Raw genomic sequence first — 22,761 nt, forward strand, 5'->3', positions numbered from 1 at the left:
TAATGAAAATGAGTTGATGAAATTGATGAAAGAGAGGACGTTAAATCATAATATATTAAATTAAACTAAATTACTTAAATGACAATAAGGTTGGAAGGATTTGCTGAAAAAAACGATTTGAACTAGAATACAAAATTGGGAGGTGTGAGGAGGTCGAGGAAATAAGTAAAGGAAGAAAGTAATGTAAAGGTTTAATCTGTTTTTTTCTTCTATTTTTGTTTGTTTAAGTGAATGTATTGTTATCCTATTTTTCTTTTCTTTTTCTTTTTTGTATTTTGTATTGCTTATATTTTTTCTGCTTTTTGTAACCTTTAAACTCTGAATAAATATTTTTTTTAAAAAAAAGCAGAGGCATTCTAGAGGAAATATATTTTAAAAAAGAGCTGGGAGATGGATGCATCAGTAGACGAGCTGGAGGAGGGAGATAGCTGATAAGGGGAAAGGGGACTTAAAACTGTTTAAAGGATTCAATGATGGATTTAAAATTGTTTTCATTGAATGTGAATGGTTTGAACAACAAAACCAAATGAAATAAAATTACACATATTTTCACAAGGAAACAACAACAAAAATGATTATTGGTAAATAAAGGACTAGGACAGGAATTCATATAAACGACAGCAGCAAGAGTACCTTATGCACAAAAATGGCAAAATCAAGAGACAGCTACACTTGATCCAGAGAGTGGCAGTTAAAAGTGATGGAATATGTCAAATTGGCAAATTTAACTATGAAAATAAGAAATCAAGGCAGACTTTAAAGAGGAGTGGAAACCTTTTGTTGATTATTTAAAGAATTTTTGTAAACATGTACAAACACAGGTAGGAGCCGAATTTGTGGGGGTGGGGGCACTAGGCACAAAGCCCTCCTGTGGGATTCCGGCACTCCTGGACGCCGTCCCTGATTCGCGCCACTAGTTGCAAGAATCTTCAAAAGAAACAATTTGGACAAGATAAATTGCACATACTTCAAGGAAAAAGGGGGAGTAAAGACTGCTGACAGAAGAGATCTCTGATAACAAGACAAGAATAAAATATGAGAAGATACGTCAAGATACGGTACAACAAATGACTGAGGGGGGAAAAACCTGCCTTTCCTTTTTTTTATGTGAGTAAACAAGAATCCCCTCCCCTAATGAGTCAGAAATTAAGGACTTAAGCTGTGGATTTAAGACTGTGTGGGGATAAACTTTCGAACCAAAGCAATGTCTCAAGACGAAGCTGGAAAGCTAAGAGTTTTGGAATGACGCAGTTAAAAATGCCGTCGCCATTTTGGGAGGCATTGTTGGAGCTCTTGGGTCTGGGAGGAGAAAGAGAGAAATCAACTTCTTGGTGGGACTTAAGAGCGACAAATGCCTAATTTATGATGGAAAGAGCGATGTTATCTACGAAGGAGATATATGGAAACCATCTGGGCTTAGTTTGGAGAAATGGGAAATCCACAAAGGATTATTATATTTGCTTATCGGCTTAAGGAGACTAACAGAAGAGATCGTAAAGGAAAAAGAGAAATTATATGAACAAGATATGATGTGGAAACGCAAAGATAAGACTGGATAGAATTATGAACTTTGTCTGGACTGATTGGGACTGATTTGGACATTAACGCAGTAAGAAGAAGATGATCTGAATCCCCCTTTGGATCTTGAAGTATGGGTTCCCCCAACAAAATTTAAAAATTTGGCTTTGTAATTTGGAATTTATGTGATGTGATTTAATTTGATGTGATTGGCCAGTTAATAAAAAATATTTTTAAAAAAAGAAAAACAAAGAAGGAGACTCCACCACACTCCTTGGCAGCAAATTCCACTGTCGAACAGCTCTTACTGTCAGGAGGTTCTTCCTAATGTTTAGGTGGAATCTTCTTTCTTGTAGTTTGGATCCATTGCTCCATCTCCGATTCTCTGGAGCAGCAGAAATGGTTTCTCCCCTGTGTGACTCCATTGATGAATTCTAAGGCATCCGCTAGTAGTGAAGCTCTTTCCACACTCCAAGCATTTAAATGGTTTCTCCCCCGTGTGACTCCGTTGATGAATTCTAAGGTCTCCACTCTGACTGAAACTCTTTCCACACTCCATGCATTTAAATGGTTTCTCCCCTGTGTGACTCCGTTGATGAATTCTAAGGTCTCCACTCTGACTGAAACTCTTTCCACACTCCATGCATTTAAATGGTTTCTCCCCTGTGTGACTCCGTTGATGAATTCTAAGTTTTCCACTCTCAGTGAAGCTCTTTCCACACTCCATGCATTTAAAAGGTTTCTCCCCAGTGTGACTCCGTTGATGAATTCTAAGGCTTCCGCTAGTAGTGAAGCTCTTTCCACACTCCATACATTCAAATGGTTTCTCCCCAGTGTGACTCCGTTGATGAATTCTAAGGCTTCCGCTAGTAGTGAAGCTCTTTCCACACTCCAAGCATTTAAATGGTTTCTCCCCCGTGTGAGTCCGTTGATGAATTCTAAGGTCTCCACTCTGACTGAAACTCTTTCCACACTCCATGCATTTTAATGGTTTCTCCCCCGTGTGAGTCCGTTGACGAATTCTAAGTTTTCCACTCTCAGTGAAGCTCTTTCCACACTCCATGCATTTAAATGGTTTCTCCCCCGTGTGAGTCCGTTGATGAATTCTAAGTTTTTCACTCTCAGTGAAGCTCTTTCCACACTCTATGCATTTAAATGGTTTCTCCCCCGTGTGAGTTCGTTGATGTTTTCTAAGGCTTCCACTCTGACTGAAGCTCTTTCCACACTCCATGCATTTAAATGATTTCTCCCCTGTGTGACTCCGTTGATGAATTCTAAGTTTTCCACTCTCAGTGAAGCTCTTTCCACACTCCATGCATTTAAAAGGTTTCTCCCCAGTGTGACTCCGTTGATGAATTCTAAGGTGTCCACTCTGACTGAAGCTCTTTCCACAATCCATGCATTTAAATGATTTCTCCCCTGTGTGACTCCGTTGATGAATTCTAAGTTTTCCACTCTCAGTGAAGCTCTTTCCACACTCCATGCATTTAAAAGGTTTCTCCCCAGTGTGACTCCGTTGATGAATTCTAAGGTGTCCACTCTGACTGAAGCTCTTTCCACACTCCAAGCATTTAAATGGTTTCTTCCCCGTGTGAATCCGTTGATGAATTCTAAGGCTTCCACTAGTTGTGAAGCTCTTTCCACAGTCCATGCATTTAAATGGTTTCTCCCCCGTGTGAGTCCGTTGATGAATTCTAAGGTCTCCACTCTGACTGAAACTCTTTCCACATTCCATGCATTTAAATGGTTTCTCCCCTGTGTGAGTCCGTAGATGTTTTCTAAGTTTTCCACTGTCAGTGAAGCTCCTTCCACACTCCATACTTTCAAATTGTTTATGTTCTCTCTTTTCACACTCCATTTATTTAAATGGTTTCTTCTTTAGTTCCATTGGACATGGCCCACCAGAATTCTGACTGCCTTCTCCATTGTCTTCTTTCGATGGGGTGGGGAGAAAATCCTATTTGTTTTCTAGGAAGAGAACAAAGTAGTATTACAATTAGCACCTGCTCTTATTTTAAAGTCTTTTACAATCTCTCCAAATTTTTAGGCAAATGAAATAATGTAAAATAATGGTCATGCATCACCAGCCTTTTATAACCCTTAATTATTGTTAATGAAGCAGTATTATATTAGAATACGGTTGAACTGTGGGCTTTACGTTTGATAAAAAGTGGTTTCTCACAAGAAAGGGAGCTGCTCTATGTTCCATGAACCTGGCCAATATTCATCAGGGTCCTAAGTTCATCATGAAGTTCTTCATCCGCTGCACTATAATCCTCCATCCCTTGGGCCACATTTTGTCCCCTTCGACCTCTAGATCTTTATTCATCACCTACACAGTCCCTTTGGCCTCAGGAGGTCCATACTGACCATTTTGGGAGACCCATATATAAGTTTAGTGACAAAGCTTGGTTCTTGTGGTTGGTTGAAGGAGTGCTCAGTTGGAGAATGTTCAAGGGGTTGGACCTCCATCTCTCAGCCTTGCATTATGGAATGGAGAGAGCTGGAGATGCAGAAGGAAAGCAGCTGGAACCTGACCGCTGGGAAGGCCAGATTGAGACACCCGCCCCAATTAGGATTTCTAATTATATGCCACCATGTCTCGCACCCGCCTCCTGACACTGGCTTATCTTAGCAGAGATTCCCTGTCCAGGCCTCTCTCACTGTTTTTCCTCCTTTGCTCTGGGTGGCCAAGGGCTTCTGGATAATCTAGCTCTGCTCCAACTGGGAATTATTTATTAAATAAAATAATAATAATAATAATAATAATAATAATAATAATAATAATAATTTATTTATTTGTACCCCGCCCATCTGGCTGGGTTTCCCCAGCCACTCTGGGCGGCTTCCATAGAAACCAAAAATACATTAAATTGTTATACCTCTCTTCATCTGAATATCACAAGATAAAAATATGTGTGACACTGAAATAGGTGAGTATTAAAGGTGAATAACACTGCTTGTTGGAAAGAAAAGAAAGAAGATGAAACCAGTGGTGTGTCCTCCTGAATGTAATGTAAAATAATAATAATAATAATAATAATAATAATAATAATAATAATAATAATGAAGTGTAAAGAAGAAACCAATCTTCAAATCAGTTTCATATTCCCTGGCTGTATTTCTCAGCCATGATTGTGACTCAGAATCTTAGCCACAATTTATTCTAGAATATCAACTGGATCTCTTTGTAATAGGAGCCAAGCATCCCTGGGATTTCATCCAGACATTCCTTTAGTGTGGGCAGCAGCAGTGGAGGAAGGAAGGAATTAACATTGGGGGCAAACCACTTCCTTCAGAAGGTCTTCCCCAGCGGCCAGCAGGGTTGATAAACTGCTCAGTGGGGACACCTTGGCTTTATAGTGTTAGGGTCTGGATACCAATCACAATCCTTTGGAAATGTCTCAAGAACCCTTAAGATCCAGTTCCACCAACTCCCAAGTAACACTGAGCCCTAGAGGAACCTTCTGTGCTGAGTTGAGGCACCTCTGGCCCTCCAGATGTGGTTGGACTCAAAGCACCACCTGCCCAAGCAAGGATGGCCCATGGCCAGGGAGGATGGGAGTCTTATCTGGGGGGGGGGACACTTTCCCCTTCTTCCACCTCCTCTGAAAATGCGGAATGGGGGAGGTGGGGCACATTGACGCAAGGGGACATTGACACAACAATAATATTTCAATATCAAGAAATGATATTCCTGTCACCCAAATGTGCCTATGCATGTGTGAGTAGAACAGTTGCGACTGCGCTGGCTGCCAGTTAGCCGTTGGCGTTTGAAGAGAATAGGTGTGTTTTTAGCACGACCAACTAAAAATTATGTGAAATGTAAGTGTTCCAACACATTTTTACGTCATTTAGTTAAGATTTAAAAATACCAAAGGAAAGTTATTCCACTCAGTAATCAGGATTACAGGTGATTTTCAAATAAGTTCAGTGGCTTTATTAACAATTGTTAGATTTTTGAAAAATGTCCGTTGGCGCACTTTGATACACTAAGGGTTAGCGCCTCCAGTAATGGCTGAATTCCTCTGATCGAGAGGAACTTGCTTTGTGGAAATCTGGGTCTAGCCGCCACGGCGAAGGCGGAGATCCACTAAAAATCACAGGCGGGAGAAGCCTGTGAATGTGGGATTCGGCTGGCACCTTTTGCACCTCCTCTACTCGCGGGGAAACCTGTTTTCAGGGATCCGGAACGACGTGGGGTGAGTGGCGCGGTGCTTCGAATTGACTGCTTCTTTCACGGAGTGAAGCCGCATTGCTGTTGCCGGAGAGCGCTGACTTTTTCCTGTGGACAATTTGATTCTAAAACAACTACCCGTGAGTAGAACGGAAAATTGGATCTTTAAACGTCTTAATTTGGCACCGAAACGGGGAGGTTTCAAACAGGAAGTCCGCCTCCCCTTTTTGTAAATAGACTGAAGCAAAGAGGCTGCAAGCTAAAGTCTTGGAAAGCCTTCCGTAAAGGATTAAACCTCCATCGGTTAAAATCACTAAACCCCCCTTGGAAGCAGGAGAAGAGGGGGGAAATTTTGGATCGTGTAAGCCTGCAGGAGAGAGTGAAGAAAGTCAAATTACCACTGCTCTGAACCTGGAAACGGGCTGCTAGTAAGATCGACGTTTTGGAATTGCCCATTGAATGTGAATAGATTGTTCGTTGACAGCTAGTTAAATAAGAGAAATACATTGTTTCCATTGTCTCCCTCTGCGTTTAAAAAGGAGTAAAAGTAACTGAAAATTGAAACTAACTTTATTGTTTGAACTGTGCTTAAAAGGATTGATTGTTGTTGTTGTTGTTTAGTCGTTTAGTCGTGTCCGACTCTTCGTGACCCCATGGACCAGAGCACACCAGACCCTCCTGTCTTCCACTGCCTCCCGCAGTTTGGTCAGACTCATGTTTGTAGCTTCGAAGACACTATCCAACCATCTCGTCCTCTGTCGTCCCCTTCTCCTTGTGCCCTCCATCTTTCCCAACATCAGGGTCTTTTCCAGGGAGTCTTCTCTTCTCATGAGGTGGCCAAAGTATTGGAGCCTCAGCTTCACGATCTGTCCTTCCAGTGAGCACTCAGGGCTGATTTCCTTAAGAATGGATCGGTTTGTTCTTCTTGCAGTCCATGGGACTCTCAAGAGTCTCCTCCAGCACCATAATTCAAAGGAATCAATTCTTCGGCGATCTGCCTTCTTTATGGTCCAGCTCCATACATCACTACTGGGAAAACCATAGCTTTTACTATACGGACCTTTGTTGGCAAGGTGATGTCTCTACTTTTTAAGATGCTGTCTAGGTTTGTCATTGCTTTCCTCCCAAGAAGCAGGCGTCTCTTAATTTCGTGGCTGCTGTAACCATCTGCAGTGATCATGGAGCCTAAGAAAGTAAAATCTCTCACTGCCTTCATTTCTTCTCCTTCTATTTGCCAGGAGGTGATGGGACCAGTGGCCATGATCTTCGTTTTTTTTATGTTGAGCTTCAGACCATATTTTGCGCTCTCCTCTTTCACCCTCAATAAAAGCTTCTTTAATTCCTCCTCACTTTCTGCCATCAAGGTTGTGTCATCTGTATATCTGAGGTTGTTGATATTTCTTCCGGCAATCTTAATTCCGGCTTCAGATTCATCCAGCCCAGCCTTTCGCATGATGAATTCTGCATATAAGTTAAATAAGCAGGGAGACAATATACAGCCATGTCGTACTCCTTTCCCAATTTGGAACCAATCAGTTGTTCCATATCCAGTTCTAACTGTAGCTTCTTGTCCCACATAGAGATTTCTCAGGAGACAGATGAGGTGATCAGGCACTCCCATTTCTTTAAGAGCTTGCCATAGTTTGCTGTGGTCGACACAGTCAAAGGCTTTTGCATAGTCAATGAAGCAGAAGTAGATGTCTTTCTGGAACTCTCTAGCTTTCTCCATAATCCAGCGCATGTTTGCAATTTGGTCTCTGGTTCCTCTGCCCCTCCGAAATCCAGCTTGCACTTCTGGGAGTTCTCGGTCCACATACTGCTTGAGCCTTCCTTGTAGAATTTTAAGCATAACCTTGCTAGCGTGTGAAATGAGTGCAATTGTGCGGTAGTTGGAGCATTCTTTGGCACTGCCCTTCTTTGGGATTGGGATGTAGACTGATCTTCTCTAATCCTCTGGTCACTGCTGAGTTTTCCAAACTTGCTGGCATATTGAGTGTAGCACCTTAACAGCATCATCTTTTAAAATTTTAAATAGTTCAGCTGGAATACCATCACTTCCACTGGCCTTGTTATTTGCAGTGCTTTCTAAGGCCCATTTAACTTCACTCTCCAGGATGTCTGGCTCAAGGTCAGCAACCCCACTACCTGGGGTGTACGAGACATCCATATCTTTCTGGTATAATTCCTCTGTGTATTCTTGCCACCTCTTCTTGATGTCTTCTGCTTCTGTTAGGTCCTTACCACTTTTGTCCTTTATTATGGTAATCTTTGAACGAAAAGTTCCTTTCATATCTCCAATTTTCTTGAACAGATCTCTGGTTCTTCCCATTCTGTTGTTTTCCTCTATTTATTATTGTTTTGCTCATTTAAGAAGGCCTTCTTATCTCTCCTTGCTATTTTTTGGAAACCTGCATTCAATTTCCTGTATCTTTCTCTATCTCCCTCACATTTTGCTTGCTTTCTCTCCCCTGCTATTTGTAAGGCCTCGTTGGACAGCCACTTTGCTTTCTTGCATTTCCTTTTCATTGGGATGGTTTTCATTGCTGCCTCCTGTATAATGTTGCGAGCCTCCATCCTTAGTTCTTCAGGCACTCTGTCCAGCAGATCTAAATCCTTAAACCTGTTCCTCACTTCCACTGTGTATTCATAAGGGATTAGATTTAGATTGTATCTTACCGGCCCAGTGGTTTTTCCTACTTTCTTCAGTTTAAGCTTGAATATTGCTATAAGAAGCTGATGATCTGAGCCACAGTCAGCTCCAGGTCTTGTTTTTGCTGACTGTATCGAGCTTCTCCATCTTTGGCTGAAGAGAATATAATCAATCTGATTTCGATGCTGCCCATCTGGTGATGTCCACGTGTAGAGTCGTCTCTTGTGTTGTTGGAAAAGTGTGTTTGTGATGACCAGCTTGTTCTCTTGACAGAACTCTATTAGCCTTTGCCCTGCTTCATTTTGCTCTCCAAGGCCAAAGTTGCCAGTTGTTCCTTTTATCTCTTGGTTCCCTACTTTAGCATTCCAATCTCCTATAATGAGAAGAACATCCTTCTTTGGTGTCACTTCTATAAGGTGTTGTAAGTCTTCATAAAAAGGTAAAGGTAAAGGTACCCCTGCCCGTACGGGCCAGTCTTTACAGACTCTGGGGTTGTGCGCCCATCTCACTTAAGAGGCCAGGGGCCAGCGCTGTCCGGAGACACTTCCGGGTCATGTGGCCAGCATGACAAAGCTGCATCTGGCGAGCCAGAGCTGCACACGGAAACGCCGTTTACCTTCCCGCTGGTAAGCAGTCCCTATTTATCTACTTGCACCCGGAGGTGCTTTCGAACTGCTAGGTTGGCAGGCGCTGGGACCGAGCAGCGGGAGCGCACCCCGCTGCAGAGATTCGAACCGCCGACCTTTCGATCGGCAAGTCCTAGGCGCTGAGGCTTTAACCCACAGCGCCACCTGCGTCCCGGTAAGTCTTCATAGAATTGGTCAATTTCAGTTTCTTCCGCACCAGTAGTTGGTGCATAAACTTGGATTACTGTTATGTTAAAAGGTCTGCCTTGGATTCGTATCAAGATCATTCTATCATTTTTGAGATTGCATCCCAGTATAGCTTTCGCCACTCTTTTGTTGACTATGAGGGCCACTCCATTTCTTTTGCGGGTTTCTTGCCCACAGTAGTAGATAAGATGGTCATCCGAACTAAATTCGCCCATTCCCGTCCATTTTAGCTCACTGATGCCCAGGATGTCAATATTTATTCTTGCCATCTCATTTTTGACCACATCCAACTTACCCAGGTTCATGGTTCTTACATTCCAGGTTCCTATGTAATATTTTTCTTTACAGCATTGGACTTTCCTTTCGCTTCCATGCATATCCGCAACTGAGCGTCCTTTCGGCTTTGGCCCAGCCGCTTCATCAGCTCTGGATCTACTTGTACTTGTCCTCCGCTCTTCCCCAGTAGCATGTTGGACGCCTTCCGACCTGAGGGGCTCATCTTCCAGTGTCATAACTTTTATATGCCTGTTGTCTTTGTCCATGGAGTTTTCTTGGCAGGGATACTGGAGTGGCTTTCCGGTTCCTCCTCCAGGTGGATCACGTTGGGTCAAAACTCTCCACTATGACCTGTTCATCTTGGGTGCCCTGCTCGGCATAGTTCATAGCTTCTCTGAGTTCTTCAAGCCCCTTCGCCATGGCAAGGCAGTGATCCATGAAGGGGAAAAGGATTGATACAAATCGAAATTGTTTCCCTCTAGAAGAAGCTTTTGAAATTGTTGCATGAGTTGAGCTGGGGGGATCTCCAGCTGCAAGATAAAAAACTGTGAGAATCTGGGACTGACCTTGGATTGTTAAGAATGTTGACAGAAGAAGCCTTAGTGGTTGCATTATGTAAGATAAATGACTCACTGGAACAGCTCCATAAGAAGACGGATGTGATGACTATAAAAATTGATAACTTGGGACAAAAAGTGACTAATTTTGGACAAAAAGCGAACATTAATACAGAAACTATTCAGGAATCGATACAGGGATCTACTTTGACATGGCAAATTGTAGAGAAGGCGGGGGAGAAAGTTGTCGTTGTTGAACCTAAAATAGCACAAGTGGACAGGGAGAGAGCCCCAGCCTTACAGATGTAATTTGATGACTATAAGTTGATGCCTTTTATAATTGGATTTAGGGAAAGTCAAATTTTGAGGATTGGAGCCCTGCTTGGACTGGAGAAGGAAAGTTGGATAGATCCCTTCATGCAGGGATTTATTGACCTCTGGGACCTGGACTTGGGTCAGGAGGAGATTGGAGTTGTGGGGACCTCCAGATTTAGAAGAACTTTGAAATACGTCCTGAAATATCTTTGGGATCTTAGTTTTAACTATGGAGATTTGGCTGAGCTGTCGAGAAGGAATAAAAACATTGCTAGGTGGGAATTTCCCCGAGATCTACTCTTCAGCATCAAAGGAAGGAAAATAAGAACAAGATCAGCAGAAGACAAAGCAAAGTGCATGTATAAATATGAAGAAGACTTGCAGAAGGGACTTGGAAAAGAGTTAAGAGCCTCGGACAGAAGATCACCAGGTTGATGGACTATATGGAATTGACGGAGATGACTGGCAGGGTCCGAGACCAGGGAGAGGAGACAGTGGAAGAAGATTGGGAAAGGTTTAAAGTTTATCTATGGAAATACAGTGGTGCCCCACAAGACGAATGCCTCGCAAGACGGAAAACTCGCTAGACAAAAGAGTTTTCCGTTTTGAAGGTGCTTCACAAAACGAATTTCCTATGGGCTTGCTTCACAAGACGAAAATGTCTTGCGAGTTCCTGCGGGGGTTTTTCCTCCCCCCCTTTTTCTAAGCCGCTAAGCCGCTTATCCGCTAAACCGATAAGCCGCTAATAGCGCTAATCCGCTAAGCCGTCAATGGGCTTGCTTCGCAAGATGAAAAAAACTGCAAGACGAAGAGACTCGCGGAACTGATCCTTTTCGTCTTGCGAGGCACCACTGTAATGTAAAATGAAAGAGTGTTAGAAAAATGTTGGAATGAAATTATATGGCTTTAGTAAAAATGTTATAAGGAATTAAGCATAAATAAGTATTTTAGTATTAATGGAAAATAAGGTTAAAATATGTTGAGATAACTATATGACAGAAAATAGAGAAAGATGGAAAGGACTTGCTGAAATAATTTATAGAAATGGGAGGTGAGAGGAGGTCAATGAAACAAGGGAATGAAAGAGAGGGTATTGAGATGGTATGATGTGTGTCCTATGGGGCGAATGCAGGCTTTTGCTGAAGAGCTCTCCAGGCTTCGTGCAAATCTCCGCAAGACGCGGGAGCCCGGCGCTGGACTCCCACGGCTTGCAGAGAGTTGCCTGTTCTGGGGGCTGGGGTCAGGGGAAGCTTGGGCTTCCCCCGCCCCAGCCCTGTGCCTGGGGGGGAAAAATAATTTCCCCCCCAAAAAACTAGGTGCGCCTTATGGGATGGTGCGTCCTATAGGGCGAAAAATAAGGTGATTATCTTATTTTTTAATAAGCATTTTGTTTAAATCACTATTTTTTGACTACCTAATGTGAGTTCTTATACTTTTTAAAGTTTTTCCCATTGGCCTTAGGTTGCCTATGCCTGGGATAGAGGGTTAAATCAGGGCAGGCCAAATGGGACTCAGCTCCGTCCCCTCCTTGCCCCTCCCTACATCTGCTGCCTGAGGGGGCTGCCTCAGTTTCCCTCATGGTGGAGCAGGCCCTGAGAACAGCCTTCTCGCTGCCTTCCAAAATACAGTTATACCTCGGGTTACAGACGCTTCGTGTTGTGTGTCTTCGGGTTGTGCACAACGCCGAACCCAGAAGTACCAGAACAGGTTAATTCCAGGTTTCAGCCCTTGCGCATGTGCAGAACCGCTAAATCACGCTTTGCGCATATGCAGAAGCACCGAATTGCAACCCACACATGCGCAGACCCGGCGCTGCGGGTTGTGAATCTGCCTCCCACACGGATTACGTTCGCAACCTGAACATCCACTGCACAGGAAACATGGCACAGAAGACCTTGGGTCTCACCGTGGAACACAACAACAACAACAACAACAACAACATCGATTGGTTATACGTCACTTTGGGCTGCCCTGGGCGGTGGCGTAGGGTGTCCCCGTTACAACAGCCCTGCAAAATAGACCGGAGTTGCTACACGCTTTTGGGACTTGGAAGAGTAACTTACAGCAACCGTAAAGGGCAGACCAGTGTCGTCATTACGGGGGCCTCTTTTAAATAGGGGTGGTGTTTGGGACTTCCGGGTTAGCGCCATCGGCGAATGGCGGAGTTCCTCCAACTGGAGGAACGGGCTCCGGGGAAACTGGGTCCTCCCGCCGCGGCGAAGGCGGGGACCCGCTAGAAACCCCAGGTGGAGGAAGCCTGGAAATGTGGGGTTCGACAGTGCCCCAGGAGCACCTCCCCTATTCGCAGGGAACCCCATTTTGGGGCTCCGGAGCGAAATAGGGTGAGCGGCGCAGTGCTGCAAACTGATTGCTACTTTCACGGAGGGAAGCTGCATAGCCATTGCCGGAGAGCGCTGACTTTTTCCTGTTGACAATTGGACTCTAAACAAGTACCCGTGAGTAGAAACGGAAAATTGGATCAAGAAATACCCTAATTTGGCATCGAAGCGGGAAGGTTCAAAACAGGAAGTCCGCCTTCTGCTTTTTGTAGATAGTCTGAAGCAAAAATCTTGTAAGCTAATAGCTTAGGAAATTGTTTTGCAAAGGTCGAAATTTCTTTCTTTTGTAACCACCAAAATCCCCAATTTGACCGTTTAAGCCTGCAGGAGAGGGAGTAAAGAAAAATAAGTTTCCACCGTTTCAAACCTGGGAACGGGGGTCAGAGACAGAAATTGTCTGAGACGTCCATTGGCTGCGAATGGAACATTTTGACAGATAGCCAAAAAAGAGAAACAAATTGATTCCAATGTTGCCTTTTGCATTCTAAAGAAACAAAATACTTGAAAATTGAAAGTAACTTTCTTTTGTTGGATATGCTTTGAAAAGTTACAGATAGGTAGCCGTGTTGGTCTGCCATAGTCAAAACAAAAAATTCCTTCCAGTAGCACCTTAAAGACCAACTAAGTTAGTTCTAGGTATGAGCTTTCGTGTGCATGCACACGAAAAAGGGACGTTGCAGGAAAATTGTGTATCTGAAGAAGTGTGCATGCACACGAAAGCTCATACCTAGAACTAACTTAGTTGGTCTTTAAGGTGCTACTAGAAGGAATTTTTTGTTATGCTTTGAAAAGACGGTTACAAATAGAAATTGTCTCCTCTAGAGGGAGCTTGTCAAATTGTTGCTGCAGTTTACTTGAGGATTTCACAGCTGCAAGATTAAGATCGTGGAAACAGACTGTGACCTTGAATAAAAATGTGTGTGAAGGAAGCTCTGGTGCTTGTTTTTTGCAAGACGAGTGCTTTGCTGGAGCAGCTGCATAAGAAGATGGATTTGATGAATGAGAAGTTGGATTTGATGACTGTTGTTGTCAGGGAATGTGAACAAACAGGGAATATTGACCCAGAAATTATACAGGGACCAACTCAGAAAATTGGTTCGACTGTGCAAATGCAAGGGCAAATGACAACGGAGGAGGTAGCGACGGCACCTCAAGCAATACAAATGGAGAGATCCGAGGCCCTGCAAGAGCATAAGCCGTTGTTTTGGAAGAGTGAATTTGGAATGGGGCAGGAGTTTGGAGCTGAGGAGGCTCTTAAACTTGGAGGGACTTTGAAATATGTTGCTAAATATTCTTTGGATTATATTGATGACTGTGGGGAGTGGGACTGTGGGGAAGGGGAAGGTTTGATGAGGGGAGATGGACATAATTATGGGTTGAAATTCCCCAGAGATCTACTCCTCAATGAGTATAAACAACAAGAAGAAGATCTGCAGAAGGGGCATGGAAGCGATTTAAGGGCCTCGGACATAAGACTACCAGGTTGATGGACTAAGATGGATTGGACAGTAAGGACGGACATAACCCGAGACCAGGAAAAAGGGACGTTGGAGGAAAATTGGAAAATCTATAAAGAAAAATTTTAATTTGGGGAATCAGTGGAAAATTAATGAATATTAGGGAAAATGTTGGAATGAAACTGTCTGGCTTTAGTAGAAATGTTATATGGAATCATGTATAAATAAGCATTAAGTTTTAAGCCTCAAGGTTTTTTACGGTATGATAAGGTTAAATAAAGTAACGCAAATTCTTAGCAGAAACATGGTAAAACTAATAACGGTTAGAAGGATGTTGGAATGCTTATGTGATTTTAGCAGGATTGATATAAAGGAGTTGGGAATAACTGATTGTTAATCGGTGAGAGGAGGAAAAGTAAGACTATATTATACTAGGATAAATTACAGGATAAAATATTTAAAAAGAAGGAAAGAATTTGCTGAAATGGATAATTGATCTAGAATACAAAAAAAGGGAGGTGTGAGGAGGTCAAGGAAACAAGCTAATGAAAGAACATAAAGGAAATATGATGCTTTTTCTTTTTTTTAATTTCTTTTTTATTTAAAGGGTTTTATTTTTCTGTCTTTTTTTCTTTTTTTATATTGTGGTGTATTGTTTGGTTTTTGTTTAATGTGGTATGTTCATTTTTGCTTTTTGTAATTGTTTAAACTTTAATAAATATCATTAAAAAAAATTAAATAGGGGTGGTGTTTGAACTTGCGCTTTGCTAATGTTACGGAATTGGCGGGGGGGGGCACTTGTGGTAGAGCAGGTTTCTTTGGCCGTCTCCCCCTTCCTTGCTTGCCCCTTCTGCGTTCCCATGGCAAGTCCAGCCGAATTTGACTATGGTGTGTGGAGCATATCTCCGCCTTCAGACGGATGGAGCCAGGCAGCTTTCTGGGTCATGTGCCCAACTTTTCATGAGCTGATATTAAATCCCAACTACAGCTGCTTGTTACAAAGGGAGGGGGCAGATTCCGGTAGGTTAATGATATTAACTCTTTCCATGCTCATTTCTGATGCTCAGAAGCAGGTGACCCTTTCCTATATCTTCGTGATGACATTCTCAGTCTGACACACAGTATTTACACAGAAACACGGATAAAACACAAAAAACCCTTCACATAACTCCCTTTCTAAAATACACTGAGACTATCTTATAACATATCTCCATTATAACACACAAGTTATTCAGGTATACAGGACTGAGGCCGTTTAGGGCTTGAAAGGTCAGCACCAAGACTTTGAATTGTGCTCAGAAACGTACTCAAATATTCCTCTGCAGTAAAGGAGGCAAATGGAAGCCTTCCCATTGTCTTTGTGCTTACAATTACTGCCTTAAGGAGGGATGAACAGGGTGGGCCTGTGACCTGGATTCAGGAACTAAAGTATTTACCATCACAAAAGAATGGCCAGGCTGCCCAGATAATGAAGTTAGTGACCATTAACAGGTATCCTTGGGGACAGGATTTCTGCTGTAGACCGCCTCCTGTGATGTATTCCTGCTGTAGACAGTCTCCTTCTGTATGATATTTGGGGGGGGGGTTGTCTTGGGGGGGGGCAATTTCAAAAGACTATATAAGGCCTTGCACACCTCCCTCCTGGTTGTGGTGAGGAGGGGGGACACTGTTGCAATAAAGATCCGGCTTACTAGCCGCTTTGCTTCCCATATACTCTGGTTGGCCTCTGTTATTTTCTCCTACCAATATGGAACCCACTTAAGGACTATATGGGCTCTTGGATACCCCATAAGGGGAAAGACCAGGTTTTTTTTCTTAGAACAAAGGTCGTAAGAATATGTTTGGTTGGCACGCTTATTTATGGCAGGATAAAACTAAAACACACAAGAGCTCTATGAATCAGGTTATTCAGAAAATCCTTTTTACAGTATGGGATAAATATAATAATCTGCTGGAAAGAAAAACACCTCTTTGGCTTCCACCCACAAAAGCAACAGCTTTTTAAAAAATGCAATACGGAAGAAGCAATGGGCAACTTACAGAGATCTTTTGGACTTTTCGGAAGAAGAAATAAAACTGAATAAACAGGATGAGGTGGGAGGTGTGGTGGCGGATTGGTTTCAATACCATCAAATCATCCTGTTTGGACAAGATAAAGGGAGAGGTTTTTGGACTGAAAGTTCACAGTTTGAAAGAGATATTATTGCGAGGAAAGAGAAAGTGTTTCCTAAATTTCAGGTAGAAAATTGTCCAATCTGAAGAAGTGTGCATGCACACGAAAGCTTATCCCCTGAACAAACTTAGTTGGTCTCTTAGGTACTACTGAACAATTTTTTTAAAAAACTTTCCAAAATGTATGAGATACTATTAGAATGGGAAACAAAATAAAACTGGTAAAATCTGCAATGATACACTGGGCCAGAAATTTAGGTCATAATTAGAGCTGGGCTTGATGTTAATGTGCCAACTGTTTCCTAATATTTGAGCTGACATTATATCGCAAATCCAATGTGTATAAGGACTAGGAAATATCTGATTTTCAATATCGTGATAACTCGTCAGCTAACAGTTGCAATGTTCTCACCAGCTAAACCTCATAATATGACCTGCTAAACATTGCCATGTTATCAGCAGCTAAAGATTGCAATCAGGGTAGATACAATCAATGATTTTTTAAAAAAATATTTTTTTTTATTTAAATCAGATTTTTTTAATCAGATTTTTTTTAAAAAAATGCTTTTAGAGGAAAAAATCTATCTAAAGATAGTTTTATATTTAATTACATTATAGTCCAAAGGCTATTCATCAGGAAATAAGGATTTGTTTTTAATTATCTAGCATGAGGCTTTATATGCAATATTTATTTTTTTTGGTAAATGAATTCCATTAATCCATTCACAATGTCATGTTCTTCCAGAGGTTTCTGTAAGATTATTTGGGGAAGTTTTTCTAATGAGAAGATATTGTCACAGATGCTTGTTTTTGCCATTCTCAAAAGTGTGAATTTCTGTATCTGCAGAGATACAGTGGTGCCTCGCAAGACGAAATTAATTCGTTCCGCAAGTCTCTTCGTCTTGCGAGTTTTTCGTCTTGCGATGCACGGTTTTCCATAGGAATGCATTGAAAATCAATTAATGCGTTCCTATGGAAACCGCCTTCCCCCGACCTCTTCTGGCGGCATTTTAAAATCGCCCGGGACAGCGGAGGACTTCTCCGCTGTCCGGGCGATTTAAAAGCCCCTGGGAAGGCAAGCAGGGGGGACGAAGCCTGGGCGCTCCTTGCGGAGAGTTGCCAGCGCGCCCAGGCTTCGCGGCCCTGCCGCCCGGCTTCGGGACATCGTTCCGATGCCAGGCGGCGGGGGGAGGCGTTCCCGCCCCGCCGCTCGGCTTCGGGGCATCGTTCCGATGCCGGGCGGCGGGGGGAGACTTTCCCGCCCCGCCGCCCGGCTTCGGGACATCGTTCCGATGCCGGGCGGCGGGGGGAGACTTTCCCGCCCCGCCGCCCGGCTTCGGGACATCGTTCCGATGCCGGGCGGCGGGGGGAGACTTTCCCGCCCCGCCGCCCGGCTTCGGGACATCGTTCCGATGCCGGGCGGCGGGGGGAGACTTTCCCGCCCCGCCGCCCGGCTTCGGGACATCGTTCCGATGCCGGGCGGCGGGGGGAGACTTTCCCGCCTCACCGCCCGGCATCGGGGCATCCTTCCGGAGCCCGGCGGCGGGAGAAGGTGTCCCCGCCCCGCCGCCAGGCTTCGGAGGAGGTCCGAGGACAGCAGGGAAGACGAGCTGCGCTTCCCCGCTGTCCCGGAGAGATTTCCCTATGGGCTGTCGTCTTGCGAAGCAAGCCCATAGGGAAATTCGTCTTGCGAAGCGCCTCCAAAACGGAAAACCCTTTCGTCTAGCGGGTTTTCCGTCTTGCGAGGCGTTCGTCTTGCGGGGCACCACTGTAACATGCCTTTTCTTCACAGGAAAAATGTTATAAAATAAACATACAGAGTTGACGGAAAACCTTAATCTCATTGTTCCTTTGCAGATTTATATACACAGAATTAACCCCTTAAATTCTAAGTGGTTCAATGAATAGATGGTTTGCAGTGTAAGAGATCTGCACAAGTAGCTAAGTGTGAAGCAGTAAAAACGAAAGTGCAACCTTGTGAGCAGAATACTCCACACATCTTGGGGTCTTTGTGTAATAATTGTGCAAGTCAGACTTGAGGCAAGCGCTGAAGGCTCTTCAGGGCTGGCAACCTCCTCCCAATCCCACTGGGTTCCAACAACCGCACTAACACTTAACTGTACAGAATAGGCACCTGGATGCAGAAACCAATCCAAAGGGGTGGCTGGTAGTGGAGGTGGTGAAATCCACAAGTTCTGAGTTTTTCATGTGCGCTAAAACTCAGCCTGCTTGGTTGTTGTTTTTTATTTATTTATTTATTTTTACCTATAATTTCCGTTTTCCAGTTTTGTGCCAACATAATTCTTGCGGCTGTAGTGGCATAAAGGAATAGTATCTTATCTTCTTTTTTGATTTCTTTATCCAACATTCCTAGCAGAACGGAAATTATACCCAGTATAAATGATTGGCAGGTTAAAATGATAAATTACGCCGAACTTGCTAGACTAACAGGTAGAATAAGAGACCAAGATGAACAGAAATTTCATGGAAATTGGAATAAATATTGGAAGTATATTGGAAATAATTTGTAGAGGGCACTAGCGGGGCCGGAACAACTCTAACAGTGAGCGGCTAATATTTAAGATTAAAAATAAATTACGTGACTGTAGAACTTATGACACTTACCAAAAGGGTGGAGGGGAGTCCAAGGCTAGGTAGAGCCTAAAATATTGTGATATTTTTATTCTTTTTTTTATATATATAATTTGGGGAGAGGATATAAGAACCTATGTAAATGAACTCTATGTATATATATATATACACTGATATGTTTATGGATATGTTTATGTATTCAATACCTACATTGATATATTTATTTGCATAATTTGAATAAAAATGCATTGGGGGAAAAATAAAAAATTTTTTTACCAACATGCTATAATATTATTGTTTTAGTTAAATAAATTGTTTAAGTTGTTACTAAGGAAATGATTATTTTTCTCCTTCCAATAAATTACAGCAGAACTGTTGTCCAAATATAGACAGTTAACTTATTAAACCTCAGAATGATTTCATAATTATCTGTGTATGTATTTCTAATAGTGTAACCAAATCAGAAATTTTTGATTTAAATAGAATCATACTGACTAGTGATTTACCATAAATTGTGATTGAAATCAATTTGACTTATATCAAATCCACCCTGATTGCAATCTACCACAATGTCTGAAATAAGGCTGGAACTATACAGAGGCGAACAGGACAATGTCCTGGCAGCTGCTACTACTTAGGGGTCTGAAATGGATAAATGATAATATTCTCAATCATCACACACTCAGTTTCATCAGCAGGCAAGCCAAGATGCATCCTAGCAGGACTTTTGGGTTTGCGCTAGGCTACCAAATGGTGGAATTCAGGACAATCCAAAGTATGGAGATGAGTCCTAGTGAATACAGATAACCTGGTAGTGTCATCAGGGAAGGGGGGGAGAAGGGGAATAAGATGTGATGGAAGGGGAGGGGTCTCTGTTGAGGCTCCTCTCCCTTCCTTTAACCCTTCCATGGACTCCCTCTCTCCGTTTCCCAAAAGGGACCCAGCCAGGCGCCCCACGACCCCAGGGATTCCTGGGGACAAACTGGTAAAATCAGCAATGGTATACTGGGTCAGAAATATAGGTCATGATTAGAGCTGGGCGATATATTGGTATATTGCCCAAGACTGGCTTGAAGTTTACATCGTGATAACTGTTTCCTAATACTGAGCTGGCAATATATTACGAATCACAATGTGTGCAAGGGCTAGGCAACACCTGCTTTTCAACATTGCAATAACTTACCAGCTAAACGCTGTAATGTTCTCACCAGCTAAACCTCACAATATCACCTGCTAAATATTGCAGGGCTATTAGCAGATAAAGATCGTAATGTTATTATTCCCAAAACTCACAATATCACTTGTGGTTTATTACCAGCTAAACCTCACAATATCACCTGCTAAACGTTGCCATGTTATCAGCAGCTAAACATTTAAATCGGCCACAAGGTCTGAAATAGGGGTGGAACTGTACAGAGGAGAGCAGCACAATGTCCTTGCAATTGCTACTACTTAGGGGTCTAAAATGGATAAATGACAATATTATCAATCATCATCTCAGTGGGACTTTTGGGTTTGGGCTTGGCTAGCAAATGGTGGAATTCAGGGAAATCCTGTATGGCAATGCTGATCTGGGACTGCCAGCAGGGAGACTGGGGAATAAGATGTGATGGAAGGGGAGGGGTCTCTGTCGAGGCTCCTCCCCCTCCCATTAACCCTTCCCTGGACTCCCTCTCTCCCTTTCCTCAGCCAGGCGACCCCAGGGATTCCTGCCAGGGGGAAGCCGGGAGAATGGGGGGCCTCAGCCCCACCCCCAGCCCTGCTTGGGGCGTCCAGGGGGGGCAGGGCAGCTGAGCATCTCTCGGCCCCCCAGGAAAGAGAAAGGGGAGTCTGGCGGTGCTGCTGCTGCCCAGGAGATCTTGCCAGGTGTAGATCCCTGCAGGTGTTGGGTCCCCCCTTCCCCCCTGGGTCGGGGCCTGGATCGGGGCCCCTGTCGACGGGCCCCAGGGAGGGCGCTTTCCTTACGGGGGGGGTCTCCCCTTATCCCCCCTCCCCCTCTATTCCCCCCCTCCTCTCCCTCCCTCTTTACCTCTTGGTCCTCCGCCTCCCTGGCTCCAGATTAGTCCGCTTTCCTTGTCTGCAATAGAAAGGGGGGCGGCGACGACGGGGGGGGGGGCTCTTCAGCGACGCCCCTCCTCCTTTTCCGGTCTGGAAACTTCCGGCGCATTTCGCGGCGACACTTCCGGTTCCTTTTGAGACGCGCGCATCCCTAGAGCTACGAAATTAGAGCAGCCCCTCCCTGTGTCCGGAAAGGAAGGAGACGGGACGGCGCTGCCTCTGGGGGCTCCATGGGGACATGGCCCCCCTCCTTCCTCCGCCCCACAGCAGGCGGGCGAGATGGCTGCGGGGGGCATCATATTTGGGGGTGACCTGGGTTTGCGGGGAAAGAAGGACGTGGTTTTCAATCTACAAACAGGGAGGCTGGGAGGGAAGAAGATGAATGAGAAGGAGGGAAGGGCTGCCCCTCCCCCCGTGGGTCAGGAAAGTGGGGGAGGGGCGGACGCAGGGAAGCCAGGGGGGTCCCTCCCCCCTCCGCCCAGATTTGCCTCGCAAGGTCCTCTGTGAAGCCCAGAGATGGAGCCAGCCTCGGGGGGTGGGAAGAGACATGGGGCTGCCCGAGAGAGAAGGGGCGCTTCCTTTCCCCTCCCCCCTCCTCCCCACAGGCTCTCCTGCGCCCAGAGACCCCCTTGGCCCGGCTGCCCCCTCGCCAGGCAGGGAGAGGGTGGGGTCCCCTTCCGCCGTGAGAGGAATGCAATGGGGTTGTGAGGGGGGGGAGAGAGAGAGACCCCTTTCTGCTCCCCTCACAAGAGGGTCCCCGTTGTGTCTCTGAGGGACAAGAGAGGAGGCGCCCCTCCCCCCGCTGCTGCTTTCCCTCAGCGACTCCGAGGGCAACGACTTTTCCCGCCTTTTCCCAACTTCCCGCCCTTCGAAATCTGAGCCTCGCCTCAGTTTCAGGCGCCAAGGAGGCAGATTCCCCGGGCTCCCTGATTTATTAGTGGATTTCTTCTCATTCGCCCTGATTTCTGCTCAGATATCTTGCTTTTGGAGCTTCTCCCTGCTTCTTTAGAAAGAAAGCTGTATAAAAGACCCCTCACCACTGCCTGAATCCCTTACAGTATGTAAAGGTCTGATTTCTTCCCATTTGCTGTGTATAATTCTTCCTCCAGGACTGTTCTTCCTCCCTGGCAATGTCACTTCCAAACTAATATTTCTTCCCTCACTGTCCTTATATAGCTGCTTGGGGTCTAGTTTGGGACCTGCATAAAGAACCTCCTCTCTTTTCTCGTTTTAGCTGTAGGTACAAGTTCATGGCCAAAAGCCTTATTGATACACAATCTTCCATCCGATGCCTGCTTACTCGGAAGTAAGCTCTACTCTGCTCCCATGTGTGGAGCCAGCAGTTCAGGCAGTTCTGCTAGCAGGAGGTCAAAGGACCCAGAGTGGTTTGCAACCAGGGTGGTTTCCAAATGCTGCCCTTTTTGATACGTTTCCATTTATTCTTTTGCGTGGGGACTGGCCAGATTGAAACCCCCCACCCCCTCGCGATTCAAAAGAAAGACTAGGAAAAGATTTCAAAGGGAGAATTTCCAAAAGATGGCACTTTGTCCTGAATTTAAGACAAGTCAGTCGAAAAATAATGGGCTTTTTTGACGTTTATTTGGGGCCTTGTGTAAAAAAAAAAGCTCTACAGTTTTGGGGTTGTCCTGGTTTTTACTTTTATAGCTCAGTCGGTAGAGCATAAGACTCTGAATCTATGAGTTGGGAGTTTGAGCCCCACGTTGGGCAAAATACCTTAATTCCAGGGGGCTGGGCTAGATGACCCTCGTGGTCCCTTCCAACTCTGCAATTCTAGGATTCTACCATGTGTAGAGGAA

At 44.3% G+C, this 22,761-nt stretch overlaps 1 protein-coding gene across 3 annotated transcripts; it reads right to left on the minus strand.

Annotated features, from left to right (window-relative positions):
• Positions 1-1,567: 1,567 nt before the first annotated feature.
• Positions 1,568-21,108, minus strand: LOC309334699 (uncharacterized protein). 3 transcript variants are annotated; one of them, XM_081849278.1, is made up of 3 exons: positions 20,916-21,108; positions 16,163-16,295; positions 1,568-3,486 (listed from the first exon to the last, which is right to left on the minus strand). In XM_081849278.1, exon 3 carries the CDS (start codon positions 3,374-3,376, stop codon positions 1,850-1,852), a length of 1,527 nt encoding a protein of 508 aa, XP_081705404.1. In that variant the 5' UTR covers positions 3,377-3,486; positions 16,163-16,295; positions 20,916-21,108; the 3' UTR covers positions 1,568-1,849. The 3 variants fall into 3 exon arrangements, with proteins under 3 accessions (XP_081705404.1, XP_081705403.1, XP_081705405.1); XM_081849277.1 differs by lacking the exon at positions 16,163-16,295 and having other exon boundaries at positions 20,916-21,106; XM_081849279.1 differs by lacking the exons at positions 16,163-16,295; positions 20,916-21,108 and adding an exon at positions 4,127-4,181.
• Between the last annotated feature and the right edge of the window lie 1,653 nt (positions 21,109-22,761).

Source organism: Podarcis erhardii (assembly GCF_964252035.2).
Source record: "Podarcis erhardii genome assembly, chromosome: 2".
NCBI lineage: Eukaryota > Metazoa > Chordata > Lepidosauria > Squamata > Lacertidae > Podarcis > Podarcis erhardii.